Consider the following 16,650-nt stretch of genomic DNA (forward strand, 5'->3'; position numbering starts at 1 on the left):
AACTACAGAACACAATCTAAGAAGTAGGAGCATGGCTATATTACATGATTAATAAACTTAAACAAATATCCTTTGAGGGTAGTGGAAAAAAAACATACAGAAATTCACTAACTGGAGCAATGGACAGATCAGCTAGTACATCTAACGATTTAATTTCTAAAAAAAACATGTCGAGTTTTTCATTGTCTTTATTGCTCATTGAACCAGAAAATAATCATCAGCGTGGAGAGAAAAATTGAACCAGACATTAGAGAAAACTTAAAAAAGGGCACTGATGGAATTAAACGTTGACTGTAAACTGCTGTATCAACATCACACATCAGTTGGTTTTACTGCTGTGTAAGCTTGGTTAGAACACACATCTGTTCTTAGCACCCACTTGTCAATTGGAATTGAACACAATGTCATAGACATGATGTCATCAGCTTTCATTACCGGTAAATTGCATCCAACTGTTCAAAATTAAACATCTTTTAAACATATCCTTTGAAGACTCTTTGAAGCCAATATTGATGAGCATGAGAATGCTACTTTTCCCCTCTAAAGCGAGGGGCGCAGATTTTCCGATGAGGAATGTCAACTTATTGAGTGAAGAATTCTTTTGTTCACTAATAAATTGACTGATCGCATGCCAAGTACATTTGTCTCCAATGAAAAGCTTTAAATTCCATTCAATGAAAAAGTTTAACACTTTGGCTTTGCTCTTTGGAATTTTCTTCTTGAATAAATGTTTGTATTTTACATATATATAAAATGTCTGTGTGTGTATGCGTGTGTGTGTATGTATGTCTGCGTGTGTGCGTGTGTGCGCCTCTCATCACAAAATCTTCACACAGACATAGTCAAAACCATCTGCATTCCTCCAGGAATAGGCAATATTCAACATGCTATTTTAATATTCCATCACACAAGTTTCCAAACATGGAAAATATCACTAAACATAATTGCTAGATAAAGGTTGCGTTCAAACTGATTCTGCGTCACAGTTTATTTTTGTTTTTGAATGCATTGGTTTCAAGTTATAAATACTGTCTGATCCCCTTGGAAAAGGTCACTTTTCTCCAATCTTTCTCTTCTCATATTTTGTTTTTTTTGAGACGGGACGAGTCACTGTCGTTTGCCATTGATTCATTCCTCTGGGCGGGAGCAAACTGGATTCAGACTCGCATCAAAGGCATTTAGATTGGGTGGGACAGGATTGTTATTGAGCATGTTTCCTTTCCCACGAGGTGCTGTACTCTGTTGTCATCCACTTCCCTGTTTCTAATCAGTGTATGGAAATGTAGCGGTTATGTTATTGGACTAGTAACCTTATAAAGGTTGGGTCCACTGTAGTTTGAGTATTTATATTCATGGTTTCACACCAGCAGCTGATGTGCCCAAAGTTCCAAGAACTAGGAGGTCACCTGTGAGCAGGTGAAGAGGGGAGACTGAGGGTAGGAACGAAGAGACTGATGGTGGGGAAGCGGAGAATCCAAAGGTGAGGGAGCAGTTTGGAAAGGGGAAATCAGAAGTGGGAGGAAATTTAAGCCCACTGCTAACTGGTGGTAAGTCACTGAAATTGCACTGATAACTGAAAGTGGCAACACTCAGATTTCCTTCATAACCAACAGTAATACAATAATTTACTATATTTAACTACTAGTAGTAGTTATACTGCTCCAACATCCTACCTACAATCCTAGAACCTGCTGATATTCACCCTGAAACCATAGCCAGAATCCCCCTGCACTGTGGTCAGGCTCCCTAGTTGATGCCACTTTTAACAGGCCCAGTTTCTCTCCTAATCTCTTCAAACTCTGGTTTGGACTCAGGTTCCATGTGAAGGTGGCAACTCTGAACTGGGAACCTCAGTCAGAGCTGACTGTACTTGGACTTTATATGTTAAAACTGGGAGAGACAGATGAACTTGAACCAAACCAAGAGATTGCGTAAAGGATTGCATAAAGATTGCAGTCAGCAATGGAAACAATCTTTCACAGTTTACCCACAGTAAGGCCCCCAGGTTTCACTCACCCCTTTCCTGGCTGCTCATCTCTCTTAATACTGTTCCCAATTACCACCTTGCTGCTGCTGTTCTTGGCCCTGTGGGAAATGTCAGTCATCATTATCTCCTCCAGTGCCTGGACTGCGGTGCTCAATACTGTTGTCATTGGTATTCCACAGTGAACTGGTAGAAGGTATGTCTTCACATAATGATAAGTTGGGAGATATCAATTGTCTCCCACCACAAAATAGAATTATGATTCACATACTAAAGGCTCCACTAAGGATCAAGTGGATGCATTGCTCCTCTATCAGCCTCAGTTAAAGGCCACAATGATGACACAGCCATTCTCTAGTGTTCAACAGAATAACCATCAGAAATGATAGAATGTTACACTTGCTTGTGGTACTCAAGATAGCAGCCTCTTTTATTTAACTCTTTTATTTAACCATTCAAATGTAGTTCTCCAGTCACCTTGCTCTTGTCTTATAACAGATCATTCAGCAATTTGTTTGAATTCCCGAACCTTCTCTCCAACACCATGGATAAGGTTACAGGAGACTTTTTATCCCCTCTTTGAAATTTGTGCTGGTGCATGAATAAAATAATCCAATTTACATGTGAGACAGACAAACCAGATTACATGTCACTGGTAACATTCTGTCCCATTTTAGTGCAAAGGGAAAATATTTGGGAACTCAATATGTTAGCTAATTTCTTGCTCCTGGAATCAATTGATTGTTAATTGAATATGAAATTCAGGGAGAAAGTTCAGCTAGATCCCAATTTTCCACACTGAGGAAACATTCCCTGTGGACCAGTTGATGACTGGTCCAGCGAAAACAAGTCCGGCTGCATCACTATATAAGTGTCAGACTTAAGGTCCATATCACCTGGAAATGAGACACAAGAGGCCACAACAGGGACAGAGAGCCAGAGCTGACAACAAGGAAAAACTCATAAATAGTTTGCCATTTTTGTGAAAATCGCAGCTCTACAATTTATTCTTGGCTTCCTGAATGAAAAGTTCACATTCTAAAGATGGCGTTCAGTAGAAAGCTGTAAAATACAGTTGTGGTCTACATGTGGTCATGCTGTTACTAAGAACCAGAGTGAAGGAGAAGCAATGGTATCCCACCAGATGTAATGTTTCCAGCTGCATTTCTCTAAGCCACCACAATACCTGGTTGAGCCCCAGACAGCTCATAGAGGATTGTGCTCATGAGCAAACATTGAAATGTTTACCAAAAAGCAATAAAAGTTCAAGCTCCCCTATAACTCACTCATAGACAGAAACTATGTTCCAGCCGTCACTGACCGAGCTTTCCATCTGCACTGACAGCTTCAACTTTGTGGTTTAATTGAGCAGCTCACGCCCAGTGTGATACTTGCAGATTTAAATCCACAGAAACCACAAGCTACTCAGTAAGAATTACAACGGTTATTAATAATTAACAAACAAAAAAAATGCAATGAAAGAACATCACATCCGATCAACCATGATAACAGTCTGAAGGGAGTCATTTTAATCCGGTCATGGTGCGGGAATTTGACCGGTTCACACCAGATGCCCGTTTTACATCCTGCTCAATATTACTTTTCGTTGAAGTCAATGGAATGTAACATCTGGTGGGGTATAAAATGGGCCGTTGATCCAATCCAGTCAGTTCCCCGCTTGGTGGGTTAAGTTTAAAATTACTCTCTATGTTTCTCAACTGATTGGTAAGAGCCTCGGTATGTGAAGGGGTTGATTTTCCTGGTCCGCGCCTATGTATATTAATTTGCTTGACTGCAACCAGTAAAGTGAAATTGGGCAGGGAGGAGTACACAGCTTTAAGGGAGTGTGCTTGATTTTTAAACTATTTAACTGAAAAGACAGAAAATTGGCAGTTTTCCTTAAGGGTATGTGTGCCTCTTTACCCAATTTTCTTTTATTAGTTGTGTCCTAGCAAGCCATATGGCCAGGACCAGGAAGATCCACCATGAGCTCTTTTATGAAACATCCCTAACACATTTGTGTTCCTCAAACAATATGCAGTAATCTCATACATTTCTGAATATTTGACTTGCAAGCAAGCAATTGCCCCTTCCTTCTCATCCCTTACCATTGCCCCACTGACAGACTTCCATCACACGAGGTGCATGTTGATTCTAAGCCAGCAGTTTATGCAATGCTTACAAATGGTGAAGAGAATCCACCCATAATTTATCAATAAAAGTTATTAACAATCACAACAATTTTTAACAGCGAACTCTCTCCAACATTCACACTGAAAAGTTCCTGTGACCTCTATGGTGTAAAACAAACCCAACGCCGTAGATGCGCCATTCAGGAAATTCTGGGCCAATGTCGATAATTTGGAGAAGACTGCACTAGTTATTGAACCAGGTCCCAAAATCTATTCCAAACCGCGGCATCGCCCATTTAACAACTGTACACTGCGACTTACTGAGAAACATGTGTGATGGGAGTCAGTACCGGCTCTCCCTCGATGAGATCAAGATCATCTGCATAGCTGTTTGCTCTCGACAAGGCTCCGCTATTCACATCAAGCATCCCCAGGGATTTCTTCACTGTGAGAAATAATTTTTTTTAAAAAACAAGCATCAGTCCTCTGCATAAAGCACTTCAGAACTCAACATCAGTTATTATTTCTCCCAATAATGTTCCACCTGTTTCTCTTCTCCTCTCCTAAAGGCACTGGTTCATGCTGATGTACATTTTTATTGGTACTGGCAGCCCTACAGTACCTTTGCCATGTGGTCATTATTCACATGTGAGCGTTGAGAGTGAGTGTCAGCAGCCTATTCATGACAAATCCAAACCAGTTACACACTATTCTTAGGCAGTCCCTTGGGAACGAGGGTGACTTTCTTCCACTCCAGGGTTGTGGGTCCTTAGGTGACTGAATAGTCCAATTCTGGATCTGCACACTCTGCCACAGGAGGGGCAGGCGGTGTTTAGTTACACACACACAGACACTAACCATGCCACCCCTGACCCCAAACTCCTCCCACCAACCCCATTATTCAAACATGTACACTTACCAACAGGGGTCACCGAGTAGTAATTGGGAATGGGAACTGTGGCTGATTTTACTCCCCACCCTTGCAGACTCTGGCTAGGATCAGCTAACTCAGTAAATTGAAGTTAATGATACAGAAGACGCTACCTTTGCCCATTAGGGCATCAAGCTAGCTACAGCAAATGTATTCAATCACACAGCCTATAGGCTAGGCACCACAAACACTTGGTTTTTACACACATTGCTTGTTTGTGTATGGCACAGACTTATAGTTACATATTTTTGCAAATTAAAAAAATCAATAATAACCAATCCCAGAGACGAACACGAAGATTCTCTACATTCAATGGACCTTCCTGAAGTTGGTGACCTTTCTCTGAGAAAGAATTCAGTTATCAGCCAAGCTAGATGTCCAAAAATGAAGCAAGACTCACCCCTGACTGACCTTATGGGCTGGCTTGGGCAATGAAACAGGAGATAAGACTCATTCACCACTATTAGCTAAAGAAAACACAATGACCCAATGCACAAGCCTGAAAAGAGAAGCCTAGTGTATCCGTAGAGCAAGTTATTTAACACTTCGCAGTACACAAGTGTTACAACCAGGTGAGAAAGGTGTCTAGGGTCTTTCTCAGCCTTCACCTGATCTTATTGTAACAGGGTTTAATTTTAAACACACTGGGCTGGATTATCCAACGAGCGGACGGGAGCTAGCCAACGACGTAAAAGTAGGTAGCGAACCCGCATCCATCCAGCCAGGGTATCCGACCCGCAATTTACGGGTCCCCAGGCTTTAATTGTTACGAGGTGAGACTTCCACACGCTTGAGGGAGGAAGTCCCGCCTCATTGAGCTGCCAGCCAATCATTGGGCTGGCAGCTCTTAGTCCCAGCAGCGCCACTGGGAGCGGTGGCCACTGCTGGGACTGCATCGCAGGCGAGGACATGGAGCCAAGACCGGAGTAAATTTGGTTTGCCTCGCCGGGCAGATTGGTTGCGGCCCAGCAAGGCAAGGGTGGTCGTTTGGGGGGAAGGAGGGGCGTCTCAGGTCCTGGGGGTGGTTGGGGAAGTGGAGGCAGCCCTCAATCGGGCACCCTGGTATCACTGGGTGGCCTTTCATGTCTACCGGATGCCAGCTTGCCACGGGTAAAATACCCATGAAACTGGGTGAAGGCCCTTAAGTGGCCAATTAAGGGCCTCAATTGGCCTGGGGCGGGTGGGCCGATTCTCGCCCCCCCGTGGCCCACGTAAACTGGGGCAGAGGCGGGAGCAGGCTGGGAAGGCCTCCCGGAGCCTCCCGTTCCATTTTACACCATTCCCCCCCCACCCCAGCATCCGGCTCGCTGGAGTGGTGTAAAATTCCGGTCACCGTGTTTTGAGCTCCCCGTTGGTGAATTCTTGTTCACCGCTTCCCAATTATAAGGAAAAGAAATTAGCACAAACAGGCCCTCTTAGGTTTAAGGAAGAAAAGTGAAATTTATTAAACTTAAACACTAATTCAGTTAACGCCTACAGATACACGCCATGCCCCACGCTAGCATGCATACGCGATACGCACATGCAAATAGAGACAGAAAAGAGAAGAACAAACAAAGTTGAGAGGTTTGGGGCAATATCAGAAGAGTTTCTTGTTACTGTGCTCACTGAAGTCCTTTTGAAGGTAGTTCTTGCTTGTAGGTAATTCTTGCTTTTCGTTGGGGCCCAGTATTCTTCTTAAATCTTGTTCACTGTAAGAGACTTTTCTCTCTTGGGGTTCATGTGTCCTCAATGGTTTCTGAAGCTGGTGAGAGTGAGATGAGAGCAGACAGGAGAGAGGTCTTTTCAGTCCAGGAGCAAACAACTTTCTGAGTTGAACTCTATGGCAAGTTCAAAGTCAAAAAACTTCAACAGCCAGTCAGTCATGTGACTAAACTTGTCTGACCACTTCTTCTGTATTGGGGAAGCAGGGACTGGTTCCTTTGTTCCAACATTGTCTGCTAGTATGCAAAAAAAGTCTTTCCGGTGAGGGGCCTGGCAATTCTTTGTGATAGGCCCTCTTTTCTTCCCAGCAACAATTTTAAGTTTTAATGTTCATGTGGCAAAATAATGTGTGCCTCATTCTTGGCAAGTGGGGGCCTGCATGACACAAGCATGACTGTTCCCGTTCCAAATCAAGGGGTCTGCAATCAGTCTGAGTGCACAATGGATGGCCTTAACTGACTGGAATGTTATTTCCTTGAGCATGTACAAAATGAAGTATATATATATATATATATATATATATATATACACACACATACACACAAGACAAAGCAAAGCTTTCCCAAAGAGCCATACAGACTTAGTTGGTTCAAACCCTTATCTGTGCTCTGTTAACTAATTCTAACCAGGGCAGCAGTGGAGACAGTAGCAATTTGCCTTTATGCCCTCAGATTAGGGGAAGAAAATCGATCACAATTTCCACTCCCAACCGCAGTCCTGTGATCCCTGCTGCAAAACAGTGGGGTAGATGTTCACTTTTGGGCTAGTGGAGAATGGAATCAGACACCCATTAAATCTCCACTGCCCCTTCCATCATTGCTGAAACAGAAAATTTACTCCTCAACATGTGTATGGTAATCGGACAGGGATATGCTTGGCTGTTATGTTCTGCCACACAATCGCTCACAAGGCTGAAAAATGACGTGGGGGTGGTGGGGGGGGGGGCTGTTGGAAGTGACAGAGGATTGTAGGTGCCTAGGAGCTCTGCTCAGCTTGAGCCACCGTCTTAGGAGAGAACGGAAGAAACCTTGTATCTACAGCTTTATGAAGTGATTTATTGCCATTATTATGCAGATCAAGTGCGTTGAGGCTCCATATAGGCATGCAAAGAAGAAAATCTCTTTTAAAACAATCAGCATTTAAAGGAAGGTTAAAAATGTATTCCATTTCCTATGGGAAACTTGCATGGAAATAAAAATTGGAAGAGATGAAAAAGAGGCTGTCAATTCACTATCACCCATTGTACACTATCAAACAAAGCCAAAATCTACCTTCATCAGTGGTAGAAAAGTACTTTTCCCTCTCTTACTGCTTTCTACCAGTCTTGCTCACAGCTACTTTGTCTTTCAAATTAATGCCAAAAGTAAAATATGCCCCCACAAATGTTTTTAGTAAAAATTAATTGGGAAAGGGAAGAAAGACTGCTTCTACAGCTACCACCACCACCACCTTCTCAACGCAATGAGGGATGGGCAATAAATGCTGGCCTAGCCAGCAACGCCAACATCCTGTGAAAGAATAAAAAAATCATAAAGCTTTTCTGCTACCTGTACTGCAAACTTACATGCACAATGCTCTAAACTACTTTCCACAACGTTGAATTTATTCAAATCCTGTCAGTTTGTAGAAACATCCAATGCCATTTGGAAATAGAACACCTGTCGCACTCTGTGCCCCGCATAAAAGTACCAACTGTGTCCCAGGTACAAGTCCTTTGTTATTTCAAAGCAATACTACCGAACATATTTAAAAAAAGTCAAACTCAAAACTATTGATATCGTGCTTGCACACAGAATATCCACTTGACTGGACCTTCCCATTACCCTTAATCAAATACAGAGTGCACAATCTGACCCCAGTGCAAGGTTAAGTGTGAAAACTAATTCCCCTTTTTTTTAATGCCACAGTCATAAATTCCTTTCAACAAGGTCAGGGTAAGTCTCATTGTGGAAGACTTTCCAATTCCAGCAGCAATTTCATTCAAGACACAACCTTGCTAAGTCACATGATTTTTCTGCCCGCAGCCATCCTTATTTTGCTAAGTGGTGAGTGGGAGATTATTTCTGGAATAAAATGGAATGGAGGGAGAGGTGCACCCACTGATGTAATGTTTATCTAGCTCACTATGTTTCCATTAGACAACAAAATGCATCTATAAAAGAAGTGCCTTCAAGTGATGGCAAACTTTTTGTACACCAACAGATCTGAGTCATAGGAGACAGTTTTATAATGAGCAATGCATTCATGTTACAATGGCCGTGGTATTTACAATAGGTGAGATAGTAGCAGGGTAGTGTATTTGCGGGTAGTGGGGTGGGGTGGGGGGAAGCCTGGAGATGGCGGGAATATGAAGGTTCTGCCGAATTTAATGGCAGGATCTCATTATTATTTTACGACTCTATTTCCCGAGCCAGCCAGAAGGATTGACAGGCCAGGGGTTGGTTACTAGCAACTGGGAGGCATTGCGGGTTGGCGGCGACACGAGAATGGGATTTGTTGGACCGGCAATCGAGCAGCTGGGAAGAGCGCAGGAGGCTGCAGAGCTGCTGAGGGAGCCAGCTGCTCCCACCTTACTTTCCCGCAAACCGAGCTCGCCAGTGAGAAATTAAAATTGCTGCCAAAATACCAGGAATAGAGCGTTATTTGAATATTATTACGGACCTATCTTTCCAACACGCTGAATTTATTCATTTATCTTTAGAAAAGTCTTATTTTTAATCTTAGCCAGCGCAGGTTACTGGGATGCCCCGAAAAGAGATGCAGGTGCACTCACGGTGGCTCAGGGCTCAGGTTTCGCAAATTTGCCGATTTAACTCCAACCCTCTTCTGTCAATCATGGGGCTGGTTAAAATAATCCCCAATGTGTTAATGTAGTGCACTCAGCATGAACTTCTAAAAGGCAGGCTGTACTTGACTAATTTATGAAATTCTTCTAAGAAATAAGAGACAACACAGCGAAAGGTAATGTGGTGGATGTGGTTTATTGATAAAGTTCCACGTAAGACTTATGACAAAGAAGAACTAAACAGAACAAGGCCACATCAGAGAGATATGGTTGGAAGGCAGAAAGCAAAGGGCCAAGGTATTCAGAATTCAAAAGTAAGATGATTAATGTTTTACAGTAGTCTGTGCTGGAAGTTCTGTTATTTATTATAGTGAATGAACTTGCATTTCTGTAGCATCTTTCACAACCTCAGGACACCCCAAAGTGCAGTAATTCTGAAGTGCAGTCACTGTTATAGATATAAATGATCTGGGCTTATGAATTGAAGAGACCGTGTCAAAATTTACAGATCACATAATGAAAGCGAGGTGGCAAACTGTGACAGGGATTGTGAAGGATTGACCGGCAGGAGGTGACACCCAGGGACTTGTACTGGGGCACCAGCTTTTCACCACATATAAGGTAGATGGAGGAATAGAATTGCAGATGACAAGTCAGGAAACATAGCTAAGTTGTGTAGCCAGAAGCTATCAAGGGCCATAGACAGACTATGAGAGCACAAAATTATAGCAGAATAAAATACTTTAGTTACTTGAAACACATTAAGGATGGCAGGACAGGTGATGTGTCACGGCTGCAGCATGTGGGAGCTCCTGGATGCCAGTGTGATCCAGGACAAACACGTCTGCAGTAAGTGTTTGCGGCTCGAAGAGCTTCGGCTCAGAGTCACTGAACTGGAGGCCGAGCTGCAAACACTGTGATACATCAGGGAGGGGGATAGTTACCTGGACATTTTGTACCAGGAGGCAATCACACCCCTTAGGATAGGGTCTTCTGATTTGGTCAGTGGTCAGGGACAGGAGAGTGTGGCTGCAGCTGAGGCAGATAAGGGGACCCAAAGGGCAGGAGTGCAGGAGCCTCAGCCTTTGCGATTGTCCAACAGGTTTGAGGTTCTTTCAACTTGTTTGGATGAGAGTGGGGCTGCAGGGTGGATGAGCAACCTAACCATGGCACCATGATACAGGAAGCCATTCAAGTGGAGAGAGAAAAAAAGGAATGTAGTGGTAGTTGGGGACAGTATGGTTAGTGGTATTGACACTGTTCTCTGCAGCAAAGAGCAAGAGTCCAGACAGCTGTGTTGCCTGCCTCGTGCCAGGGTTCAGGACATCTGCTCAGGGCTGGAGAGAAACTTACAGTGGGAGGGAGAGGATCGAGTCATTGTGGTCCATGTAGGTACCAATGACACAGGCAGGGCAAGGAAAGAGGTTCCGCATAGCCAGTATGAGGAATGAGAGGCCAAACTAAGAAGCAGAACCTCAAAGGTAATAACCTCTGGGTTATTAGCTGAGCCATGTGCAAATTGGCATAGGGCAAATAAGATTTAAAAAATTAATGCGTGGCTCAATGACTGGTTTGGTAGAAGTGGGTTCCAGTTCGTGGGGCACTGGCACCAGTATTGGGAAAAGTGGTGGCTGTACCATTGGGACAGTCTACACCTGAACCGTGCTGGGGCCGGTGTTCTAGTACTGCATAACTAGCTAACTATAACTAGAAAGTAGAGAGGGTTTTAAACTGAATAGTGAGGTTAAGGGATCAAATTTGGGAAGATATGGTAATTCAAGGAGTAGAGACAAGGCAAGAGAGAAACGTATTAATATGGGAAATGATAGACTGTGACAGGAAGGGACAGAGCATACAAATCTAAGAGTAAATTAACAGATATGGCTAGAGGTTACAAAAATAATAAAAGGACAAAACTAAAGGCTCTGTATCTGAATGCATGTAGCATTCGAAACAAAACAGATAAACGGAGAGTGCAAATAGAAATAAATAAGTATGATCTGATAGCCATTACAGAGACATGGTTGCAGGACAACGTAGATTGGAGCTGAATATTGAAGGCTACATGGCATTTAGGAAGGACAGAAAGCTAGGAAAAGGTGGAGGGGTAGCTCTTTTAATTAATGATGGCATTAGCACAATAGAGAGGCATGACCTAAGTTCAGGAAACCAGGATGTAGAAGCAGTTTGGGTAGAGATGAGAAATCATAAAGGCAAGAATTCACTTGTGGGAGTGATGTACAGGCCACCTAACATTAACCACACTGTAGGATGGGGTATAACGGAAGAAATAATGGCAGCTTGTCAGAAAGTTATAGCGATAATTATGGGTGATTTTAACCTACATATAGACTGGAAAAATCAGATGGGCAGAGGTCACCTAGATGAAGAGTACAAAGAATGTTTTCGGGATAATTTCTTGGAACAATACGTTCTGAAGCCACCCAGAAAGCAGGCTATACTAGACCTGGTATTGTGTAACGAGATAGGATTAGTTAATGACCTCATAGTTAAGGCACCCCTAGGTAGTAACGATCATAATATGATTGAATTTTACATTCAGTTTGAGGGAGAGAAGAGTGGGTCCAAGACTAATATTTTAGACTTAAGTAAGGGCAATTATGAGGGCATGAAAGCAGAGTTAGCTAAAGTGAACTGGCAAATTAGGTTCAGGGATAGGTCAACAGAGATGCAGTGGCAGACATTTAAGGGGATATTTCAGAATACACAGAATAGATACATTTCAGCAAGAAAGAAAAATTCCAAAGGTGGAACCCACCATCTGTGGTTAACTAAAACAATTAAAGATAGCATTAAACGTAAAGAAAAAGCATATAATTGCGCAAAGATGGGAGGCAGGTCAGAAGATTGGACAGAATATAAAAAGCAGCAAAGAATGACTAAAACATTGATAAGGAAGGTAAAATTAGAGTATGAGAGAAAGCTAGCTAGAAATATAAAGACAGATAGTAAGAGTCTCTATAGATATTTTAAAAAGAGTGAATGTTGGTCCTATAGCAAGTGGGTCTGTGGAATTAATAATGGATAATAAGGAGATGGCAGATGAACAGATACTTTGCTATTGAGGATACAAATAGCATCCCAGTATAAGCTGTAGGTCAGGAAATGGAAGGGAGGGAGGAGCTCATGAAAATTACAATCACCAGGGAAGTGGTACTGAACAAGTTGTTGGAGCTGCGGATTGACAAGTCCCCTGGTCCTGATGGGCTTCATCCTAGGGTGTTAAAAGAAGTGGCTCGTGAGATAGTTGATGTGTTAGTTTTAATTTTCCAAAATTCCCCAGATTGGGGGAAGGTTCCATTAGATTGAAAAATAGCGAATTGAATTCTTTTATTCAAAAAGGGAGGGAGGCAGAAAGCAGGAAACTACAGGCCAGTTAGCTCAACATCTGTCTTAGGGAAAATGTTAGAAGCTATTATTAAAGATGTTGTAGCAGGGCATTTAGAAAAATTCAAGATAATCAGGCAGAGTCAACATGGTTTTGTAAAAGGAAAATCATGTTTAACCAACTGCCTTATTAGGAAAGCTAATAGAATGTTATCGTTTATTGCAAGGGGAATTGAATACAAAAGTAGGGAGGTTACGCTTCAGCTATACAGGGCATTGGTGAGACCACATCTGAAGTATTGTGTAGAGTTCTGATCTCCTTATTTAAGGAAGGATGTAAATGTGTTGGAGACTGAGGAAAGATTGGACAGGCTGGGCTTGAGTCTGCTGGAATTTCGAAGAGTAAGAGGCGACTTGATTGAAACATACATGATTCTGAGGGGTCTTGACAGGGTGGATGTGGAGAGGATGTTTCCCCTTGTGGGGGAATCTAGAATCACTGTTTAAAAATAAGGGGTCGCCCATTTAAGACGGAGATGAGGTGCAATTTTTTCTCTCAGAGGGTCGTAAGTCTTTGGAATTCTCTTCCTCAAAAGGTAGTGGAAGCAGAGACTTTGAATATTTTTAAGGCAGAGGTAGATAGATTCCTGATAAGCAAGTGGGTGAAAGGTTATCGGAGGTAGGTGGTGTAATCAGTTCAGCCGTGGACTTACTGAATGGTGGAGCAGGCGCGAAGGGCCAAGTGGCCTACTCCTGCTCCTAATTCATATGTTCGTATGGCAGAAGGAGTTCAATGTGCCTAATTGTGAGGTCCGCCACTTTGGATCCAAGAAAGACAAACCAGATTTTTTTTTAATGGAGACAGACTAGAAGCTATAGAGAAGCAAAGGTATTTAGGTGTCCATGTATACAATCAATAAAAGCTGGTGGACAGGTACAAAAAGTAATAAAAAAGGCTAGTGGAATATTGGTCTTTATTTCAAGGCAGTTGGAATACAAAAACATGGGAGTGATGCTTCATTTGTACAGAACTTTGGTCAGCCCCCATCTGAGTACTATGTTCAGTTTTGGGCACTACACATAGGAAAGATCTCTTGGTCTTGGAGGGGTTGCAGCACAGATTCACAGGGTTATAAGGTTAAATTACAAAGGCAGGTTGAATCAACTTGGCTTGCATTCTCTTGAGTTTAGAAGGTTGAGGGGTGATCCAATCGAGGTGTTTAAAATGTTAAAGGGATTTTACAGGGTAGATACATAGAAACTATTTCCTGTGCTGGGAAATCCAGAACTAGGAGGAAAATTCTAACATTAGAGCTCGGCTAGTTAGGAGTAAAATCAGCAAGCATTTTTTCCACACAAATGGAAATTTGAAACCCTCTCCCCAAAAGGTTGTGGATGCTGGAACATTTTAAATTCCCAAGAGTGAGATTGATACATTTTTGTTAGATAAGGGTACATGGAGTTGAGTTAAAGATCAGCCATCATCTAATAGAATGACTAAAAGGCTGAGGGATGGAATGTCTACTCCTGATCATCTGACATCGATAGGCTTGCATGATGGGGAGATGCAGATCATTGTAGAAAAATGTGACATAATATATTTTGGAAGTAATTCTGAGGAATAGAAATACCCCTTAAATGGCGAAAATGACTAGAAGGACTACTTCTACTATTGGTGTGACAGTAGAAGGACCTAAGTGTGTAAATACACAGCATTGAAGGTGGTACCATAAACAGCAAAAGCCATACAATAAAGAAAAGAATTCTTGATTTGTATTTTGAGACAGAATACAAAAGCAAAGAGGTAATGTTGAACTTGCACAAAACTTTGATTTGACCTCAGTTCAAGTTAAACAATGGAAAAGGTGCAATGTAGATCCATCAAGATGTTCCCAGGTGAATGAGGGAATTACAGTTATGATCTGATTAAAGATCTTTAAGATTTATGAAATGATATATAATAGCAGATTGATGAGACAGTAACTAGAGGGTACAGATTTTAGATAACCACAAAAGAATTAAAGGAGGAGGAAATGAAAACCAGTCAGTGGGGCAAAATTGAATTGCGTCACACCCACTTTTTAGGTGCTACGTGCCACCTAAGGGTCACAAATAGGATTGGAGATGCTTGTCAAAACTTCTGAAGGGAAGTGCACAGGACATCATCAGGGGTTCCTGATGAATGCCAGCAGCATGCAGAGCAGGCAGATCATGATGTAAATCAGTGTACAATGCTGATTTGATGCCAGCACTCCCATTTTCTAAATGCACACTTTAGCCAACACCTTGTCTTATCCGTGCACAGTCGAAGGCCATATCTGCCAAGGGTCTTTAGGCAGCAATTCTCTTACCTCAACTTCAGTGAGCACCAATGCATGTGACACGTTTGTCCCACAAAAGAGATTGTGACTGAATTGGCGAACAGCTGCAGCCACAACAGCAACCTCAAAGCATGGCAAAGACAGCATTGCCTATGGCTGTCAAGGTGATCTTGGCTTTTAAGGTTTGTCTGCCTGGCTCCTTATGTACTGCTGCTGGAGGTATAAGCAACATCTCACATTTTACAGTACACTGTTGCATAAGGGAAGTCACCGAGGCTCTATGCACAGAGATAACGCTTCATCTCATTCCCTCTTGCCAGAAACAAGCAGGCAGAGTGAGCACAAGGGTTTGCCTGGATTGCAAGTTTCCTTATATTGCAGGGTGCCATTGACCAAATGCACATTGCCTTGCGTGTGCCTCATCTGAAGTCAGCCACTTTCATCAACCGAAAGGGATTTCACTCCCTCAATGTGTGTCTGCTGTGCGAACACAGGTAACACATCATACAGCTGAATGCCGTTATCCTGGCAGCAGGTACGGTTCCTTCATTCTGTGGCAGTCCTCTGTGCCACCTATATTTGACCCAACGCGTCAAGTCAAAGGTTGGCTACTATGTGACAGATGTTATCACAACTCTTCACTGCAATCTGTAACTCACACACATGCACAGTATGCCTACAATGAAAGCCATGCTTCCACAGGAGCATTATAGGGCACATCATTGGCATCCTGAAGCAAGGCAGAGAATTCCAGAGCTTAGGACCTAGGCAGCTTTATGGCATGGCCCCCAATGGTTGAGCGATTAAAATCGAGGATGAGCACGAGGCCATAATTGGATGAGCGCAGAGATATATAGACAGGTTGAATGAGTGGGCAAAAACATGGCATGTGGAATATAATGTGGGAAGCATAATGTTATCCACTTTGGGAAGATAAATAGAAAAGCAGAGTATGGTTTTAAATGGAGAGAGGTTGAGCAATGCTGGTATTCAAAGGGAACTGTGTGTCCTTGTACAAGAATCATAAAGTTAACATGCAGGTACAGCAAGCACTTAGGAAAGAAATATGGTATGTTAGCCTTTATTACAAAGATATTAGAGTATCAGAGTGATGAAGTCTTACTGCAATTGTATAGGGCCTTGGTGAGACCACACCTGGAGTATCATGTACATTTTTGGTCCCCTTACCCAAGGAAAGACATACTGGCCTTGGAGGCTGTGCAACAAACATTTACTAGACTGATTACTGACTTGAAGGGATTGTCTCATGAGGAGAGATTGAGTAGACTGAGAATATATTCCCTCGAAATTAGAAAAATAAGAGGTGCTAGCATTCAAACAAATAAAATTCTTAATGGACTTTATAGAATAGATGCTGAAAGGATGTTGCCCTGGCTGGGGAGTCTAGTACTAGGGATCACAGTCTTAGAATAAGGGGTCAGCTA

General features: G+C 42.5%; 1 protein-coding gene across 1 annotated transcript in view; it reads right to left on the reverse strand.

Moving 5' to 3' along the window:
• Positions 1-16,650, reverse strand: part of LOC137377281 (potassium voltage-gated channel subfamily KQT member 1) — an 889,621-nt gene that overhangs the window by 520,629 nt on the left and 352,342 nt on the right. Inside the window, exon 11 of the mRNA XM_068046827.1 lies at positions 4,438-4,561. Coding sequence (XP_067902928.1) covers positions 4,438-4,561 — 124 coding nt within the window. The remainder of the gene's footprint in view (positions 1-4,437; positions 4,562-16,650) is intronic.

Source organism: Heterodontus francisci, chromosome 14, assembly GCF_036365525.1.
Source record: "Heterodontus francisci isolate sHetFra1 chromosome 14, sHetFra1.hap1, whole genome shotgun sequence".
Taxonomy (NCBI): Eukaryota; Metazoa; Chordata; class Chondrichthyes; order Heterodontiformes; family Heterodontidae; genus Heterodontus; species Heterodontus francisci.